Raw genomic sequence first — 23,427 nt, 5'->3', positions numbered from 1 at the left:
GGTTGACTGACTGAGTGGTTGACTGACTGAGTGAGTGACTGACTGAGTGAGTTGTTGACTGACTGAGTGAGTGACTGAGTGAGTGGTTGACTGACTGGTTGAGTGGTTGACTGACTGAGTGGTTGACTGACTGAGTGAGTGACTGACTGAGTGAGTTGTTGACTGAGTGAGTGGTTGACTGAGTGAGTGGATGACTGACTGAGTGAGTGACTGACTGAGTGAGTTGTTGACTGAGTGAGTGGTTGACTGACTGAGTGAGTGGTTAACTGACTGAGTGAGTTTTTGACTGACTGACTGACTGAGTGAGTGGTTGACTGACTGGGTGGTTGACTGACTGAGTGATTGGTTGACTGACTGAGTGAGTGGTTAACTGACTGAGTGAGTTGTTGACTGAGAGTGGTTGACTGACTGAGTGAGTAAGTGGTTGACTGACTGAGTGAGTTGTTGACTGAGTGAGTGAGTGGTTGACTGACTGAGTGGTTGACTGATTGAGTGAGTGGTTGACTGACTGACTGAGTAAGTGACTGAGTGAGTGGTTGACTGACTGAGTGAGTGGTGACTGACTGACTGAGTGAGTGATTGAGTGAGTGAGTGGTTTACTGAGTGAGTGGTTGACTGACTGAGTGTGACTGAGTGAGTGGTTGATTCACTGACTGACTGAGTGAGTGAGTGGTTGACTGACAGAGTGATGGTTGACTGAGTGAGTGGTTGACTGACCGAGTGAGTGGTTGACTGACTGAGTGAGTGACTCAGTGAGTGAGTAAGTGGTTGACTGACTGAGTGACTGACTGAGTGAGTGAGTGGTTGACTGACTGAGTGGTTGACTGACTGAGTGAGTGGTTGACTGAGTGACTCACTCACTGACTGACTGACTCACTGACTGACTCGCTGACTGAGTGACCGACTGACTGACTCACTGACTGACTCGCCGACTGTCTGAGTGACCGAGTGGCTGACTGAGTGACTCACTCACTGACTCACTGACTGACTCACTGACTGACTCGCTGACTGGCTGAGTGATCGAGCGACTGACTCACTGACTGACTCACTGACTGAGTGACCGACCGACTGACTGACTCACTGACTGAGTGACCGACTGACTGACTCACTGACTCACTGACTGACTCACTGACTGACTCGCCGACTGTCTGAGTGACCGAGCGGCTGACTGAGTGACTCACTCACTCGCTGACTGACTCACTCACTCACTGACTGACTGACTCACTCACTGACTCAGCGTCCCAACCTTGCGGTAGTGTTCCTTGGTGATGATCAGAATGCCGCCGACGAAAGTGGGGTAGTGGTAGAGGGGGTGAAGATGCGGAGCAGCCACGTGGAAGGGCCCCCGTGCCGGGAAGCCATAGTTCAACGCCGGGTTGAGGGGTAACAGGTCAACGTCATGCATGGCGACGTAGTCGCTGTGATTCGGACTCAGCAGGAAGCCTGCGTTGATGAGGGCAGCACGGTTGAAGCTGTACGCGCAGACGCACGCACGCGCACAAACACGTGTAAATATACACACACACTACACACACACACGTATATATACACACTACACACACACACACACATAGACACACACTACACACACACACAGACACACACACACTACACACACACGTATACACACACGTATACACACACACACGTATATACACACACACACACATACCCACACACTACACACACATAGACACACACAACAACAACAACAACAACCGCCATTCGCCACTAAGTGGCGGTGACGTCACCACGACGCTTGTGCCAGGCTATGTGCACCCTGAGGCCACGTGAAGTGTCGAACGCCCGCTGGCAGGAGGTCACGGGGCAGACCCAGGTGCCACGGGTCGACTGACTGAGATGACTGGCTGATGCACCACCTGTGCCCCCTACTGTGCCAACCTGCTGTGCTTTAGCCACCCGGCGCTCCGCTCGCTGTTGTGAGCGTCGCTCCTCCGCCCTCCGTTGTTGTTGGAGGGCGACTGCCTCCAACTGCCCAGTAGCATCCTTCACGAGCCTCCTCCACAGAGGCCGATCTTGACACCGCTGGTACCAGTCATCGGCAAGTCCACTCAGCTCCACGTCCTCCTGTACCACATCACTCCATCTCTTCTCTAGCCCGTGCCGCGCCCGCTTAGCCCCCTCAATCCGGCCAAACAAAAGCTGTTTCGGCATGCGGTGGCTGGGCATGCGGGCTACATGACCCAGCCATCGCAGCCTTGCCTGCCGGAGGAGCTCACCGATGGGACCCTGCCCAGATCTTTCAAGGATTTGTGAGCTCCTCACACAATCCAGTCTGGTTAAACCCAGGATGGATCGTAGGCAGGCCAGCCTAAATGTTTCTAACCGGCGAAGATGTTCCATTAGGGGGGTCCACGTTTCGCAAGCATAGAGAAGGGAGGGAATGACCGTGGCCGAGAAGACCTGAAGCTTAGTGCGGAGCGACAGACCAGGTAGCTTCCACACAGCGTTACGCAACCGATGAAAAGATATTGCCGCTCGACTGATTCGGAGTGAGACCTCTGCTGTTAAACTGGAGCCAGTCATAAGCACACTGCCCAGGTATGGGAAACTCTCCACTCTCTCCACAACTGCCCCATCACCGATTGGGAGTTGTGGTGGTGGAGTGTCCGATGGTACAAAATACCCAGGCAGGTGCTTAGTTTTGGTGGGGCTGATGGTAAGGCCCCACCTCTTAGTGGCATGCTCCAGTCTCAGCAGCAGCGTCTCCAACTCCTCCTCTGACTGAGCAGCTATTACCAAGTCATCAGCATACATAACGTGGTTGAGCAATAGGGAGCCATCCCTTGACCGCACCCGGGCATCGATTAGCCTCCCATTATATCTGTACCATATGGAGATTCCCCCGGTACAGCTATTGAAGGCTTCACGAACTACGTGGTCAAAATAGATGTTAAATAATGTGGGAGCCAAAGGACATCCCTGTCGCACCCCAAGGTGTACAGGGAATGGCTCTGACTCCCGGCCACGTAGTTTTACCCGGGCCCGCTCACCATCATGAAGGTCCTTAATGATCGTGAGCAGAGGGTCAGGTACTCCAAAAGCACGAAGAACGACCCAGAGCCCAGGCCTACTGATGGTATCATAGGCCTTGACCAGGTCAATAAAGCAGAGATGTAGGTCTTGTTGGAATTCCCTACACCTCTGCTGTAGCAGACGGACAGAAAATATGGCATCTGTGCAGGACCGCCCTTTCCTGAAACCGCATTGGGGCTCCGCAAGCCTCTCCTCAGCGTGCCTGGCAAGGCGATGCTGAATAATCCTTGCCAGGACCTTTCCCGGCACACTGAGGAGTGAGATGCCCCTGTAGTTGTTACAGTCTGTGCGGTCCCCCTTCTTAAAAAGGGGGACCACCAGGGCATCCTTCCAATCCTGCGGAACCCGTCCAGTGGTCCAGACTGTTGTTATGATGTCATATAGGGCAGTCTGTGCACAAACGCCACCCTCCCTCAGCATTTCGCTTGGGAGATCATCTCTGCCCGCTGCCTTTCCTGGTCTCAGACTCCGGATCGCCTTCAATACTTCCTCAGCAGATGGCACCTCAGCCAGCCACTCACAGGGGGTGACTTCATCCAATATTTGAGGCACCGCAGCCTCAGCAGGGTCATCCTCACTTTGTGCCGCGATGTTTTCCTGGCTGAGGGATTTTCCCTCCCCCAGGACCTCACAGAAATGCTCAGCAAATCTGCGAACCTGTTCCTGGGGGTCGGAAATTGGATCACCGTTTTTTCCCCTAATGATGGTAATAGGTGTGGCGCTGCAGGTTACTTTTTTGATGGAGTTAAATAGAGATTTGTGATCACGGGCCACTGAGGCAGACTCCATCTCCTCAGCAACCCGCGACCACCACCCATCCTTGCAGCGCCTCACGGCTCTCCGAACCTCCGAGCGAAGGCTGCGGTAAGCCTCCTCATTCTCTGACGTGGGATTCTGTAGCCGATGACAGTGGGCCTGTCGCTTTTTCTCAACCATCCTGAACAACTCCTCTGTCATCCAGGGTGTCTGGGGAGGTCTGGACCGCGTACCCAAAGCAGCCATTGCAGCTGCATGAGTCACAGTCCTAAACCTCGCCCATTTACCCTCGACATCAGGAGGAGTCGGGGACGATGCCAATCCCAGCCGCAAGCGATGATGAAATTCTCGCTTGCAACTTTCATCAGATAACTGAGACCAGGCCACTTTAGGTTGGAATGGGGTCCTGGGTGTACACCCACCACCGGAGTGGAAGAATGGCAGGCGCATCTTACAGATGACTAGTCGATGGTCAGAGGGCAGATCAGCTCCACGGTAGGTCCTGGTGTCAAGGACATGGGCTCGCATTCGCTGGTCCGTCACTATGTAGTCCAGCAGATGTTCTTGCTTGGACCCGGCATGCATCCATGATGTTGTGTGGATGCGCCGATGCCGGAACAGCGTGTTGGTAATTACAAGCCCATGGGCTGCACAAAAATCTAGCAGCCTCCTACCGTTGTTATTGAGCTGATCTGGCCCATGCCCTCCAATCACTCCAGACCAGGTGCCAGTTTCATGACCAACTCGGGCATTGAAGTCACCCAACATGATGACTCTATCCCGAGGGGCCACTTTAGCCAGCACCTGTGACAGGAGGTCATAGAAGGCATCCGACTCATCGGCTTTGCCTGCATCCCTCCACGGATGTTCATCTTCGGTGGGGGCATAAGTAACCACGACCACCATTCCTCGCCTCCGGTTGATGGGAAGGCGAGCCCAAAGTAGCCTGGGGCTTACAGCTTCCCACACCTCACCGCCACGCTCCCACGCCCCCTTCATTCTTTTGTTCAAAAGAAGACCCACACCCTGTTGTTTGGCAGTCTGCTGCCCCGAGTAGAGGACTGTCCACCCCTCATGGTGGCAGGAGCCAGAGCCGGTCCACCGGACCTCCTGAATGCCGCATAGATCCAGGCGGTACCGGTCCAGCTCCCGACAGAGGAGTGGCAGCCTCTCCTCTGCAGTGAGCGTTCGAACATTCCACGTGGCCAACCGTAGTGGCTTTTCGTTGTTTCTGGAGTAGCCCCGAGGGTAGGTATTCAATCTCCTGGCTCCGCCAATTGGGGTTTGGCCAGGAGACGTCATAGACGCCTGGCCCCCCGGGGCCTCCGGCACAAGCTTAGTTGTTACATATTTCATTCGTAGTTTCGTGGTAATTAATTGAAGGTGGAGGGGTTACCAGCCCCTCGCACCCGTCCAGAGCCCCCGTTTAGCCCCTGTGGTGGACACATATGCCATGAGGGGAGGAGCCAATCAAAATTGGATCTCCCCCCACAGCGCTGTCCACGACAGAGTTGCCCGTCCGGCACCGCGAGGAGGTAGGGGGTTGTTTTGCCGGACTAGGCAAAACAACCCCCTAGACACACACACACACGTATATACACACACTACACACACACACACATAGACACACACTACACACACACACATAGACACACACTACACACACACACACACATAGACACACACACGCACGTATATACACACACACACTACACACACACATATATACACACACACTACACACACACACGTATATACACACACACACTACACACACACACACGTATACACACACACACTACACACACACACGTATACACACATACACTACACACATACACACCACACACACACACCACAACAACACAACAACAACCGCCATTCGCCACTAAGTGGCGGTGACGTCACCACGACGCTTGTGCCAGGCCATGTGCACCCTGAGGCCACGTGAAGTGTCGAACGCCCGCTGGCAGGAGGTCACGGGGCAGACCCAGCAGGTGCCACGGGTCGACTGAGATGACTGGCTGATGCACCACCTGTGCCCCCTACTGTGCCAACCCGCTGTGCTTTAGCCACCCGGCGCTCCGCTCGTTGTTGTGAGCGTCGCTCCTCCGCCCTCCGTTGTTGTTGGAGGGCGACTACCTCCAACTGCCCAGTAGCGTCCTTCACGAGCCTCCTCCACAGAGGCCGATCTTGACACCGCTGGTACCAGTCATCGGCAAGTCCACTCAGCTCCACGTCCTCCTGTACCACATCACCCCATCTCTTCTCTAGCCCGTGCCGCGCCCGCTTAGCCCCCTCGATCCGGCCAAACAAAAGCTGTTTCGGCATGCGGTGGCTGGGCATGCAAGCTACATGACCCAGCCATCGCAGCCTTGCCTGCCGGAGGAGCTCACCGATGGGACCCTGCCCAGATCTTTCAAGGATTTGTGAGCTCCTCACACAATCCAGTCTGGTTAAACCCAAGATGGATCGTAGGCAGGCCAGCCTAAATGTTTCTAACCGGCGAAGATGCTCCATTAAGGGGGTCCACATTTCGCAAGCGTAGAGAAGGGAGGGAATGACCGTGGCCGAGAAGACCTGAAGCTTAGTGCGGAGCGACAGACCAGGTAGCTTCCACACAGCGTTACGCAACCGATGAAAAGATATTGCCGCTCGACTGATTCGGAGTGAGACCTCTGCTGTTAAACTGGAGCCAGTCATAAGCACACTGCCTAGGTATGGGAAACTCTCCACTCTCTCCACAACTGCCCCATCACCGATTGGGAGTTGTGGGGGTGGAGTGTCCGATGGTACAAAATACCCAGGCAGGTGCTTAGTTTTGGTGGGGCTGATGGTAAGGCCCCACCTCTTAGTGGCACGCTCCAGTCTCAGCAGCAGTGTCTCCAACTCCTCCTCTGAATGAGCAGCTATTACCAAATCATCAGCATACATAACGTGGTTGAGCAATAGGGAGCCATCCCTTGACCACACCCGGGTATCGATCAGCCTCCCATTATATCTATACCAGATGGAAATTATTCCGGTACAGCTATTGAAGGCCTCACGAACTACGTGGTCAAAATAAATGTTCATTAATTTTGCACCCAAGGTGTACAGGGAATGGCTCCGACTCCCGGCCACGTAGTTTTACCCGGGCCCGCCCACCATCATGAAGGTCCTTAATGATCGTGAGCAGAGAGTCAGGGACTCCAAAAGCACGAAGAACAACCCAGAGCCCAGGCCTATTGATGGTATCATAGGCCTTGACCAGGTCAGTAGAGCAGGGATGTAGGTCTTGTTGGAATTCCCTACACCTCTGCTGTAGCAGAATGAAAATATGGCATCTGTGCAGGACCGCCCTTTCCTGAAACCGCATTGGGGCTCCGCAAGCCTCTCCTCAGCGTGCCTGGCAAGGCGATGTTGAATAATCCTTGCCAGGACCTTTCCCGGCACACTGAGGAGTGAGATGCCCCTGTAGTTGTTACAGTCTGTGCGGTCCCCCTTCTTAAAGAGGGGGACCACCAGGGCATCCTTCCAATCCTGCGGAACCCGTCCAGTGGTCCAGACTGTTGTTATGATGTCATGTAGGGCAGTCTGTGCACAAACGCCACCCTCCCTCAGCATTTCACTTGGGATATCATCTCTGCCCGCTGCCTTTCCTGGTCTCAGACTCCGGATCGCCTTCAATACTTCCTCAACTGATGGCACCTCAGCCAGCCACTCACAGGGGGTGACTTCTTCCAATATTTGAGGCACCGCAGCCTCAGCAGGGTCATCCTCACTTTGTGCCATGATGTTTTCCTGGCTGAGGGATTTTCCCTCCCCCAGGACCTCACAGAAATGCTCAGCAAATCTGCAAACCTGTTCCTGGGGGTCGGAGATTGGATCACCGTTTTTTCCCCTAATGATGGTAACAGGTGTGGCGCTGCAGGTTACTTTTTTGATGATGGAGTTAAATAGAGATTTGTGATCGCGGGCCACTGAGGCAGACTCCATCTCCTCAGCAACCCGCGACCACCACCCATCCTTGCAGCGCCTCATGGCTCTCCGAACCTCCATCACCCTCCCATCACCCTCTCCCATCTCCCCATCACTCCCACCATCACCACCCCCATTACCCCCCTCTCCCCCCCATCACCCCCCCCATCACCCCCCCCATCACCCCCCCCATCACCCCCCCCATCACCCCCCCCATCACCCCCCCCATCACCCCCCCCCATCACCACCCCCCATCACCCCCATCACTCTCCCATCACCGCCATCACTCCCCCATCACTCCCCCATCACCTCCCAATCACCCCCCATCACTCCCCCATCACCGCCATCACTCCCCCATCACCTCCCCCATCATCACCCCCATCACCCCCATCACCCCCATCACTCCCATCACCCCCATCATCACCCCCATCACCCCCATCACCACCGCCGCCATCTCACCGCAGAGTGTCCAGCTGGTGCACGACCAGGATGTGGTGTCTGACTCCCCATCACTCCCATCACCACCGCCATCACCACCGCCATCACCACCATCACCCCCATCACTCCCCATCACTCTCCCATCACTCCCATCACTCCCATCACCACCGCCATCACTCCCCCATCACCCCCATCACTCCCATCACCACCACCATCACCCCCATCACCCCCATCACTCCCCATCACTCTCCCATCACTCCCATCACTCCCATCACTCCCATCACCCCCATCACACCCATCACTCCCATCACCACCATCACTCCTCCATCACCCCCCCATCAGCCCCATCACTCCCCCATCACACCCCAATCACCCCCATCACCGCCCCCATCTCACCGCAGAGTGTCCAGCTGGTGCACGACCAGGATGTGGTGTCTGACTCACCATCACCCCCATCACCACCGCCATCACTCCCCCATCACCCCCATCACCCCCATCACTCTCCCATCACTCCCATCACTCCCATCACCCCCATCACCCCCATCACTCCCATCACTCCCATCACTCCCATCACCCCCATCACTCCCCCATCACCCCCATCACTCCCCCATCACTCCCCCATCACTCCCCCATCACACCCCCATCACCCCCATCATCACCGCCCCCATCTCACCGCAGAGTGTCCAGCTGGTGCACGACCAGGATGTGGTGTCTGACTCCCCATCACTCCCCCATCACCCCCCATCACCACCCCCATCACCACCCCCATCACCCCCATCATCACCCCCATCACCACCATCACCCCCATCACCACCACCGCCATCTCACCGCAGCGTGTCCAGCTGGTGCACGACCAGGATGTGGTGTCTGACTCCCCATCACCATCACCCCCCCATGACCATCACCCCCATCACCCCCATCACCACCCCCATCACCACCATCACCCCCATCACCGCCGCCATCTCACCGCAGCGTGTCCAGCTGGTGCACGACCAGGATGTGGTGTCTGACTCCCCATCACTCCCATCACCACCGCCATCACTCCCCCATCACCCCCATCACCCCCATCACTCCCCATCACTCCCCCATCACCCCCATCACTCCCCCATCACACCCCCATCACCCCCATCATCACCGCCCCCATCTCACCGCAGCGTGTCCAGCTGGTGCACGACCAGGATGTGGTGTCTGACTCCCCATCACCCCCATCACTCCCCCATCACACCCCCATCACCCCCATCACCACCACCATCACCACCGCCCCCATCTCACCGCAGCGTGTCCAGCTGGTGCACGACCAGGATGTGGTGTCTGACTCCCCATCACCCCCATCACTCCCATCATCACCCCCATCACTCCCCCATCACCTCCCCCATCACCCCTATCACCACCACCATCTCACCGCAGCGTGTCCAGCTGGTGCACGACCAGGATGTGGTGTCTGACTCCCCATCACCACCATCACTCCCATCATCACCACCATCACTCCCCCATCACCACCATCACTCCCCCATCACTCCCCCATCACCCCCATCACCACCCCCATCACCACCGCCGCCATCTCACCGCAGCGTGTCCAGCTGGTGCACGACCAGGATGTGGTGTCTGACTCACCATCACCTCCCCCATCACCCCCATCACTCCCCCATCACCGCCATCACTCCCCCATCACCCCCATCACCACCCCCATCACCACCACCATCTCACCGCAGCGTGTCCAGCTGGTGCACGACCAGGATGTGGTGTCTGACTCACCATCACCTCCCCCATCACCCCCATCACTCCCCCATCACCGCCATCACTCCCATCACCACCACCACCATCACCACCGCCCCCATCTCACCGCAGCGTGTCCAGCTGGTGCACGACCAGGATGTGGTGTCTGACTCCCCATCACTCCCATCACTCCCCCATCACCACCATCACCCCCATCACCCCCATCACCACCATCACCCCCATCACCACCATCACCCCCATCACCCCCATCACCGCCCCCATCTCACCGCAGCGTGTCCAGCTGGTGCACGACCAGGATGTGGTGTCTGACTCCCCATCACCACCATCACTCCCCCATCACTCCCCCATCACCCCCATCACCCCCATCACCCCCATCACCCCCATCATCACCCCCATCATCACCCCCATCACCCCCATCACCCCCATCACCACCATCACCCCCATCACCTCCCCCATCACCACCATCATCACCACCGCCCCCATCTCACCGCAGCGTGTCCAGCTGGTGCACGACCAGGATGTGGTGTCTGACTCCCCATCACCACCATCACTCCCCCATCACCACCACCATCACCACCGCCCCCATCACTCCCCCATCACCCCCATCACTCCCCCATCACCCCCATCACCATCACCCCCATCACCGCCCCCATCTCACCGCAGCGTGTCCAGCTGGTGCACGACCAGGATGTGGTGTCTGACTCCCCATCACCCCCATCACTCCCCCATCACACCACCATCACCCCCATCACCACCACCATCACCACCGCCCCCATCTCACCGCAGCGTGTCCAGCTGGTGCACGACCAGGATGTGGTGTCTGACTCCCCATCACCCCCATCACTCCCCCATCACACCACCATCACCCCCATCACCACCACCATCACCACCGCCCCCATCTCACCGCAGCGTGTCCAGCTGGTGCACGACCAGGATGTGGTGTCTGACTCCCCATCACCCCCATCACTCCCCCATCACACCACCATCACCCCCCATCACCACCCCCATCACCACCCCCATCACCCCCATCACTCCCATCATCACCGCCATCACACCACCATCACCCCCATCACCACCACCATCACCACCGCCCCCATCTCACCGCAGCGTGTCCAGCTGGTGCACGACCAGGATGTGGTGTCTGACTCCCCATCACCACCATCACCGCCATCACTCCCCCATCACCCCCATCACCCCCATCACCCCCATCATCACCCCCATCATCACCCCCATCACCCCCATCACCCCCATCACTCCCCCATCACACCCCCATCACCCCCATCACCACCACCATCACCACCGCCCCCATCTCACCGCAGCGTGTCCAGCTGGTGCACGACCAGGATGTGGTGTCTGACTCCCCATCACCACCATCACCGCCATCACTCCCATCACCCCCGTCACTCCCCCATCACTCCCCCATCACCGCCATCACTCCCCCATCACCCCCATCACCACCACCATCACCACCGCCCCCATCTCACCGCAGCGTGTCCAGCTGGTGCACGACCAGGATGTGGTGTCTGACTCCCCATCACCGCCATCACTCCCCCATCACCACCACCATCACTCCCCCATCACCACCACCATCACCACCGCCCCCATCTCACCGCAGCGTGTCCAGCTGGTGCACGACCAGGATGTGGTGTCTGACTCACCATCACTCCCATCACTCCCCCATCACCACCATCACTCCCCCATCACCACCACCATCACCACCACCGCCCCCATCTCACCGCAGCGTGTCCAGCTGGTGCACGACCAGGATGTGGTGTCTGACTCCCCATCACCACCATCACTCCCCCATCACACCACCATCACCCCCATCACCACCACCATCACCACCACCGCCCCCATCTCACCGCAGCGTGTCCAGCTGGTGCACGACCAGGATGTGGTGTCTGACTCCCCATCACCACCATCACTCCCCCATCACCCCCCATCACACCCCCATCACCCCCATCACTCCCCCATCACCGCCATCACTCCCCCATCACCCCCATCACTCCCCCATCACTCCCCCATCACCCCCATCACCGCCCCCATCTCACCGCAGCGTGTCCAGCTGGTGCACGACCAGGATGTGGTGTCTGACTCCCCATCACCACCATCACCGCCATCACTCCCATCACCCCCGTCACTCCCCCATCACTCCCCCATCACCCCCATCACTCCCCCATCACCGCCATCACTCCCCCATCACCACCATCACCACCCCCATCACCACCGCCCCCATCTCACCGCAGCGTGTCCAGCTGGTGCACGACCAGGATGTGGTGTCTGACTCGCTGTGCCCGGAGGAATCGGTGGAGGTGAGGAACCATCACGAGCAGCTGCTCCCACCGCCCGCGGAACGGAACGAGCACGGACAGCACGTGTGGTCCCCATGACAGAGGTCCACCACCACCCCTGAAGTCGTCCACCTCCTCCACCGCCTCCTCCTCCGCCTCCTCCTCCGCTGCTGCCAGCTCCACCCCATCGTCATCTTGGTAGAGGTGGCTCACCGCCTGGGATCATCAACAACAACAACAACACCATCATCAACATCACCATCATCATCACTATCATCAACAACACCAACAACACCACCAACACCAACATCATCATCACTATCATCAACAACACCAACATCAACAACAACATCAACATCATCACTATCATCATCACTATCATCAACAACACCATCACTATCGTCAACAACAACAACAACACCATCATCATCAACAACACCATCATCACCACCAACACCAACACCACCATCATCATCACTATCATCAACAACACCATCACTATCGTCACCAACAACAACACCAACAACAACAACACCATCATCATCACTATCATCAACAACACCAACATCAACAACAACATCATCATCATCACTATCATCATCACTATCATCAACAACACCATCACTATCATCAACAACAACAACATCAACATCAACACCATCATCATCACTATCATCAACAACACCAACAACAACAACAACAACATCAACATCACCATCATCATCACTATCATCAACAACACCAACATCAACAACAACATCAACACCACCATCATCATCACTATCATCAACAACACCATCATCACCACCAACAACAACAACACCATCATCATCAACAACACCAACAACACCACCAACATCAACATCACCATCATCATCACCATCATCAACAACACCATCACTATCGTCAACAACAACAACAACACCATCATCAACACCAACACCACCATCATCATCAACAACACCATCATCATCACCACCAACACCAACACCACCATCATCATCAACAACACCATCATCACCACCAACACCACCACCACCAAAAACAACAACACCATCATCATCAACAACACCAACAACACCATCATCATCACTATCATCAACAACACCATCACTATCATCACCAACAACAACACCAACAACACCATCATCATCACTATCATCATCACTATCATCAACAACAACACCATCACTATCATCAACAACACAAACAACACCAACACCACCAACAACAACAACACCATCATCATCACTATCATCAACAACAGCACCAACATCATCATCAACAACAACACCAACAACAACATCATCACTATCATCAACATCATCAACAACAACACCACCACCACCATCATCATCATCACCACCAACACCACCAACAACAACACCATCATCATCACTATCATCAACAACAGCACCATCACTATCATCAACAACACCACCGACATCACCATCACCCAACACCATCACCACCACCACCATCATCACCATCACCCCCACCACCACCATCACCACCACCATCACCACCACCACCATCACCACCATCACCACCATCACCAACACCATCACCATCATCACCGCCATCACCGCCATCACCACCATCACAACCACCACCATCACCACCATCACCCCCACCACCATCACCATCATCATCACCATCACCACCACCATCATCACCACCACCACCACCACCACCATCACCCCCACCACCACCATCACCACCACCATCAAGACCACCATCACCACCACCATCACCACCACCATCACCACCACCATCACCACCACCATCACCACCATCACCACCACCACCACCATCACCACCAACACCACCAACACCATCACCATCATCACCGCCATCGCCACCATCACAACCACCACCATCGCCATCACCACCACCATCGCCACCACCACCTCCACCATCACCACCACCACCATCGCCACCATCGCCACCACCACCACCGTCACCACCACCATCATCACCACCACCATCACCACCACCATCACCACCACCATCACCACCACCACCATCACCACCACCATCACCACCACCATCACCATCACCACCACCACCACCACCCCCACCACCACCACCACCCCCACCACCACCACCACCACCATCGCCACCACCACCACCATCACCATCGCCACCACCATCACCACCATCACCATCATCACCGCCATCACCACCATCACCACCACCACCATCACCACCACCATCACCATCGCCACCACCATCACCACCATCACCATCATCACCGCCATCACCACCATCACCACCACCACCATCACCACCACCACCATCACCTTGTCAGTGTCGTTCATATCTCTTCCTTCCCCCCTCCTCCTCCTCATCTCTCCTCCTCCTCCTCCACCTCCTCCTCCTCCTCCACCTCCTCCACCACCTCCTCCACCTCCTCCACCTCCTCCGCGCTGTCCAGCGGCTGGGTCCGGCCCGCAGCCCATCAGCAGCCAGAGTGCGAGGGTGAAGACTCCGCTGATGATGGCTACAAGGTGCAGCAGACGAAGGCGGCGGGGGCGACGAGGTGGCGGTGACGGCATCACTACATCATCACCGACATCGTCATCAACATCATCATTAGTATCGTCATCATCATCAACGTCATCACTACATCCTCATCAACATCGTCATCATCAACATCATCAACATCATCACTACATTCTCATCAACATCGTCAACATCATCATCATTAGTATCATCATCATCAACATCATCACTACATCCTCACCGACATCGTCATCATCATTAGTATCATCATCATCAACATCATCATCATTAGTAACATCATCATCAACGTCATCACTACATCCTCATCAACATCGTCATCATCAACATCATCAACATCATCACTACATCCTCATCAACATCGTCATCGTCAACATCATCATCATTAGTATCATCATCAACATCATCACTACATCCTCACCGACATCGTCATCATCATTAGTATCATCATCATCAACATCATCATTAGTAACATCATCATCAACGTCACCACTACATCCTCACCGACATCAACATCATCATCAACATCACCATCATCATCACTACATCCTCAACGACATCAACATCGTCATCGTCAACATCATCATTAGTATCATCAACATCATCACTACATCCTCACCGACATCAACATCGTCAACATCATCATCATTAGTATCATCATCATCAACATCATCACTACATCCTCACCGACATCAACATCATCACTACATCCTCACCGACATCAACATCATCATCATCATTAGTATCATCACTACATCCTCACCGACATCGTCATCATCATCATTAGTATCATCACTACATCTTCACCGACATCATCATCATCAACATCATCACTACATCCTCACCGACATCGTCATCAACATCATCATCATTAGTATCATCAACATCATCATCATTAGTATCATCATCATCAACGTCATCACTACATCCTCACCGACATCATCATCATCATTAGTATCATCATCATCAACATCATCACTACATCCTCACCGACATCACCATCAGCATCAACATTAGTATCATCATCATCATCACTACATCCTCACCGACATCACCATCAGCATCATTAGTATCATCATCATCATCAACATCATTACTACATCCTCACCGACATCACCATCAGCATCATCATTAGTATCAACATCATCAACATCCCCACCGACATCACCATCATCATCATCACTACATCCTCACCGACATCACCATCATCATTAGTATCATCATCATCATCACTACATCCTCACCGACATCACCATCATCATCATCATTAGTATCATCATCAACATCATCACTACATCCTCACCGACATCACCATCATCATCAACATCATCACTACATCCTCACCGACATCGTCATCATCATCATTAGTATCATCACTATATCCTCACCGACATCACCATCATCGTCATCATCATCATTAGTATCATCATCATCATCAACATCATCACTACATCCTCACCGACATCATCATCATTGGTATCATCATCATCAACGTCATCACTACATCCTCACCGACATCACCATCATCATCACCATCATCATTAGTATTATCATCATCAACATCATCACTACATCCTCACCGACATCACCATCATCATCATCATTAGTATCATCAACATCATCACTACATCCACACCGACATCACCATCATCATCAACATCATCATCAAAGTCATCACTACATCCTCACCGACATCACCATCATCATCATTAGTATCATCATCATCAACGTCATCACTACATCCTCACCGACATCAGCATCATCAGCATCATCAACATCAGCTACATGATCAACAACATCAATATCATCAACATCATCATCAACAGCAGCTACATCATCAGCATCAACATCATCACTATCATCATCATAATCAACAACATCATCAACATCACCATCACTATCATCAGCATCAACATCATCATCACTATCATCAGCATCAATATCATAAATATCAGCAACATCATCAGCATCAACATCATCACTATCATCAACATCATCAACATCATCAGCAACATCATCAACATCATCATCATCAGCAACATCAACATCATCATCATCAACATCATCATCAGCATCATCAACATCATCAACATCATCACTATCAACATCATCATCAACATCATCATCATCAGCATCAACAACATCATCATCATCATCAACATCATCATCAACATCATCAACAACATCATCATCATCATCACCAACATCATCAGTATAATCATCATCAGCAGCATCATCACACAAGGAGGCACCTGCAGTCTCTTTTAGTTGCTCGAGTCTCTGGTTAGTGTGACGTCATCACCACCCCCATCACCCCCATCACCCCCATCACCATCTTCAACACTGACAACATCAACATCACAATAACATCATCATCAATACCATCACCATCACCCCCATCACCATCTTCAACACTGACAACATCAACATCACAATTACATCACCATCAATACCATCACCATCACCCCCATCACCATCTTCAACACTGACAACATCACAATTACAACATCATCAATACCATCACCATCACCATCACCCCCATCACCATCTTCAACACTGACAACATCAACATCACAATTACAACATCATCAATACCATCACCATCACCCCCATCACCATCTTCAACACTGACAACATCACAATAACATCATCATCAATACCATCACCATCACCCCCATCACCATCTTCAACACTGACAACATCAACATCACAATAACATCATCATCAATACCATCACCATCACCTCCATCACCATCTTCAACACTGACAACATCAACATCACAATAACATCATCATCAATACCATCACCATCACCCCCATCACCATCTTCATCACTGACAACATCACAATTACATCATCAGCAATACCATCACCATCACCCCCATCACCATCTTCAACACTGACAACATCAAAATCAAACATCATCATCAATACCATCACCATCACCCCCATCACCATCTTCAACACTGACAACATCAACATCACAATAACATCATCATCAATACCATCACCATCACCTCCATCACCATCTTCAACACTGACAACATCAACATCACAATAACATCATCAGCAATACCATCACCATCACCCCCATCACCATCTTCAACACTGACAACATCAACATCAAACATCATCATCAATACCATCACCATCACCATCTTCAACACTGACAACATCAACATCACAATTACATCATCATCAATACCATCACCATCACCATCACCCCCATCACCATCTTCAACACTGACAACATCAACATCACAATTACAACATCAGCAATACCATCACCATCACCCCCATCACCATCTTCAACACTGACAACATCAACATCACAATTACAACATCATCAATACCATCACCATCACCCCCATCACCATCTTCAACACTGACAACATCAACATCACAATAACATCATCATCAATACCATCACCATCACCCCCATCACCATCTTCAACACTGACAATATCAACATCACAATAACATCATCATCAATACCATCACCATCACCACCATCACCATCTTCAACACTGACAACATCAACATCACAATAACATCAATACCATCACCATCACCCCCATCACCATCTTCAACACTGACAACATCAACATCACAATAACATCAATACCATCATCCCCATCACCATCTTCAACACTGACAACATCAACATCACAATAACATCATCAATACCATCACCATCACCCCCATCACCATCTTCAACACTGACAACATCAACATCACAATAACATCATCATCAATACCATCACCTCCATCACCATCTTCAACACTGACAACATCAACATCACAATAACATCATCAGCAATACCATCACCATCACCCCCATCACCATCTTCAACACTGACAACATCAACATCACAATAACATCATCATCAATACCATCACCATCACCCCCATCACCATCTTCAACACTGACAACATCAACATCACAATTACATCATCATCAATACCATCACCATCACCCCCATCACCATCTTCAACACTGACAACATCAACATCACAATTACAACATCATCAACACCATCACCATCACCCCCATCACCATCTTCAACACTGACAACATCAACATCACAATTACATCATCAATACCATCACCATCACCCCATCACCATCTTCAACACTGACAACATCAACATCACAATTACAACATCAGCAATACCATCACCATCACCCCCATCACCATCTTCAACACTGACAACATCAACATCACAATAACATCATCATCAATACCATCACCATCACCCCCATCACCATCTTCAACACTGACAATATCAACATCACAATAACATCATCATCAATACCATCACCATCACCACCATCACCATCTTCAACACTGACAACATCAACATCACAATAACATCAATACCATCACCATCACCCCCCATCACCATCTTCAACACTGACAACATCAACATCACAATAACATCAATACCATCATCCCCATCACCATCTTCAACACTGACAACATCAACATCACAATAACATCATCATCAATACCATCACCATCACCCCCATCACCATCTTCAACACTGACAACATCAACATCACAATAACATCATCATCAATACCATCACCATCACCCCCATCACCATCTTCAACACTAACAACATCAACATCACAATTACATCATCATCAATACCATCACCATCACCCCCATCACCATCTTCAACACTGACAACATCAACATCACAATTACAACATCATCAATACCATCACCCCCATCACCATCTTCAACACTGACAACATCAACATCACAATAACATCATCATCAATACCATCACCATCACCCCCATCACCATCTTCAACACTGACAACATCAACATCACAATAACATCATCAATACCATCACCATCACCCCCATCACCATCTTCAACACTGACAACATCACAATTACATCATCATCAATACCATCACCATCACCCCCATCACCATCTTCATCACTGACAACATCAACATCAACAATAACATCATCACCATCACCATCACCCCCATCACCATCTTCAACACTGACAACTTCAACATCACAATTATAACATCATCAATACCATCACCATCACCCCCCATCACCATCTTCATCACTGACAACATCAACATCACAATTACAACATCATCAACACCATCACCATCACCCCCATCACCATCTTCAACACTGACAACATCAACATCACAATAACATCAATACCATCACCATCACCCCCATCACCATCTTCAACACTGACAACATCACAATTACAACATCATCAATACCATCACCATCATCATCACCCCCATCACCATCTTCAACACTGACAACATCAACAACACAATTACAACATCATCAATACCATCACCATCACCCCCATCACCATCTTCAACACTGACAACATCAACAGCACAATTACAACATCATCAATACCATCACCATCACCCCCATCACCATCTTCAACACTGACAACATACAATAACATCATCAATACCATCACCATCATCATCACCCCCATCACCATCTTCAACACTGACATCAACATCACAATAACATCATCATCAATACCATCACCATCACCCCCATCACCATCTTCAACACTGACAACATCAACATCACAATTACATCATCATCAATACCATCACCATCACCCCCATCACCATCTTCAACACTGACATCAACATCACCAATTAACATCATCATCAATACCATCACCATCACCCCCATCACCATCTTCAACACTGACAACATCAACATCACAATAACAACATCATCAATACCATCACCATCACCCCCATCACCATCTTCAACACTGACAACATCAACATCACAATAACATCATCATCAATACCATCACCATCACCCCCATCACCATCTTCAACACTGACATCATCAACATCACAATAACATCATCATCAATACCATCACCATCACCCCCATCACCATCTTCAACACTGGCAACATCAACATCACAATTACATCAATACCATCACCATCACCTCCACCACCAAAACCACCCCATCATCACCCCCACCACCACCACATCACCACCATCACCACCCCCTCACCATCACCACCATCACCACCATCATCAACACCACCACAACTATCACCACAACTATCACCACATCACCACCACCATCACCACCCCCATCACCACCACCATCACCACCACCATCACCACCACCACCATCACCACCCCCATCACCACCACCATCACCACCACCCCCATCACCCCCTCACCACCATCACCACCACCACCATCACCACCCCCTCACCACCATCACCACCACCCCCTCACCACCATCACCACCACCACCATCACCACCCCCTCACCACCATCACCACCACCACATCACCACCATCACCACCATCACCCCCACCACCCCATCACCACCACCACCATCACCACCACCCCCTCACCATCACCACCCCCTCACCATCACCACCATCACCCCCTCACCACCATCACCACCATCACCCCATCACCACCACCATCACCACCCCCATCACCCCCCTCACCTATCTTCTTGACTTCCAACTCAAGAGACGCGGACTTGGATGCCTGAGGGAAGCCGTCTTACCGCACTACTTTTTTGTTATTTTTTAACCACATTTAAAAAAAAACCGCGCGCCATCGGTGCCGAGCTGAACGAATTAATGCCGAGGTTTCGGGGGAACGACAAACGAACGAACGAACGAATTCACAGAACGAAAACAGCCCGGATTATTTTTTTCTCGGACCGATACACGGTCGGAGCCGCGAGAGATAGCGAGGCGGCGGAGGCGGTGAAGCGGCCTTCCCGCCAAAGCCGATTCGCTCGCTCGCGCCGCCGCGGAGGGATACTCGCAACGTGTCCTCCTCGTAACCGAGGTGGGGGTAGGGAGGGGTTAGGAGGTGCGGGGAGGGGGGAGGAGTTGGAGGGGTTAGGGGGAGGAGTTGGGGGTTAGGGGGAGGGGTTAGGAGGTGCGGGGGGAGGAGTTGGGGGGTTAGGGGGAGGAGTTGGGGTTAGGGGTTTGGGGGGTAAGGGGGAGGGGTTTGGGGGGTAAGGGGGAGGGGTTTGGGGGGTTAGGGGGAGGGGTTTGGGGGGTTAGGGGGAGGGGTAAGGGGGGGGTTAGAGGGAGGGGTTTGGGGGGTTGGGGGGAGGGGTTTGGGGGGTTGGGGGGAGGGGTTTGGGGGTTAGGGGGAGGGGTTTGGGGGGTTAGGGGGAGGAGTTGGGGGTTAGGGGGAGGGGTAAGGAGGTGCGGGGGGGGGAGGAGTGGGGGGTTAGGGGGGGAGGGGTGAGGAATTTGGGGTGGGGGGGAGGGGTTGGGGGGAGGGGTTGGGGGGTTAGGGGGAGGGTTTGGGGGGGTTAGGGGGAGGGTTTGGGGGGTAAGGGGGAGGGGTTTGGGGGTTAGGGGGAGGAGTTTGGGGGGTTCGGGGGAGGGGTTTGGGGGGTTAGGGGGAGGGGTTTGGGGGGTTAGGGGGAGGAGTTTGGGGGTTAGGGGGAGGGGTAAGGAGGTGCGGGGGGGGGAGGAGTTGGGGGGGTTAGGGGGAGGGGTGAGGAATTTGGGGTGGGGGGAGGGGTTGGGGGGGGGAGGGGTTAGGGGGGTTAGGGGGAGGGGTTTGGGGGGGTTAGGGGAGGGTTTGTGGGGTAAGGGGGAGGGGTTTGGGGGTTAGGGGAGGAGTTTGGGGGGTTCGGGGAGGGTTTGGGGGTTAGGGGGAGGGGTTTGGGGGGTTGGGGGGAGGGTTTGGGGGGGTTGGGGGGTGGGGGTTTTTTTTAATTTGTTAGTTGTAGTTTTTTTTTTAACTTTTTCTGGGATGAGGGTTGGGGGGTTAGGGGGAGGGGTTTGGGGGGTTAGGGGGAGGGGTTTTTTCTTTTAAAGGGGAGGGTTGAGGGGTTAGGGGGAGGGGGGGGTTAGGGGGTGGAGGAGGCGGGGATCTGTTCTTGCTGAGGGGAAGGGTTGCTCGCTCGCTGATTGGCCGCCGCGTGCCACGTGCGCGCGGGTCCGACGTCACGCCTCTGTTGGCTAAGCCAATGGGGTTGCGTCGCGTTGACGCCTTTCGCTGAGGGCCGCGCACCACGTGACCGGCTGGGTTCTCACATTATAATAAATGTTAAATTGAAAATAATAAATTGAGAATTTTATTGTTTTATATTTTTATTGTTTCCCTTCTACGGGGTGGTCACTTTACTGAAAGAACCAAGAATAATAATTTTACTGTTTTACAATAATTTTATTGTTTTATATTTTTATTATTTTATTGTTTCCCTTCCACGCGGTGGTGACTTTACCGAAAGAACCAAGAATAATAATTTTATTGTTTTATATTTTTATTATTTTATTGTTTCCCTTCTACGTGGTGGTGACTTTACCCAAAGAACCAAGAATAATAATTTTATTGTTTTACAATAATTTTATTGTTTTATATTTTTATTATTTTATTGTTTCCCTTCTACAAGGTGGTGACTTTACTGAAAGAACCAAGAATAATAATTTTATTGTTTTACAATAATTGTATTGTTTTATATTTTTAATATTTTATTGTTTCCCTTCTACGTGGTGGTGACTAATAAAACCGGCTGGGTGTTAAATGTCGACTTGAAGCTTTTGGTGGCTGCAGGAATTGGCTGGGTGTTAAATGTCGACTTGAAGCTTTTGGTGGCTGCAGGAATTGATAACGAAAAAATAGCAAAGAAAATTACA

At 52.2% G+C, this 23,427-nt stretch overlaps 1 protein-coding gene across 3 annotated transcripts in view; it reads right to left on the bottom strand.

Moving 5' to 3' along the window:
- The window catches only part of B4GALT7 (beta-1,4-galactosyltransferase 7), a 39,083-nt gene extending 17,482 nt beyond the window's left edge, over positions 1–21,601 (bottom strand). For 2 of the 3 annotated variants that reach the window (XR_012931285.1, XM_076057670.1), the window contains exons 1-5: positions 21,262–21,601; positions 17,015–17,105; positions 14,543–14,799; positions 12,190–12,455; positions 1,247–1,472 (exon numbers count right to left, since the gene is read on the bottom strand). Coding sequence is in view for 2 of the 3 variants with exons in the window: in XM_076057670.1 (XP_075913785.1) it covers positions 1,247–1,472; positions 12,190–12,455; positions 14,543–14,797 (747 nt within the window). In the remaining variant the exon portion in view is untranslated. Of the gene's footprint in view, positions 1–1,246; positions 1,473–12,189; positions 12,456–14,542; positions 14,800–17,014; positions 17,106–19,367; positions 19,378–21,261 lie in introns of all 3 variants that reach the window. The other variant, XM_076057671.1, reaches the window with a different exon arrangement.
- Between the last annotated feature and the right edge of the window lie 1,826 nt (positions 21,602–23,427).

The sequence above is a fragment of the Petromyzon marinus genome, chromosome 83 (genome assembly GCF_048934315.1).
Source record: "Petromyzon marinus isolate PM22_M1 ecotype Great Lakes invasive population chromosome 83, UKy_Petmar_22M1.pri1.0, whole genome shotgun sequence".
In the NCBI taxonomy this organism is placed as follows: Eukaryota; Metazoa; Chordata; class Hyperoartia; order Petromyzontiformes; family Petromyzontidae; genus Petromyzon; species Petromyzon marinus.
Note: the sequence above shows the minus strand (reverse complement) of the source record. Positions and strands in the feature narration are given on the sequence as shown.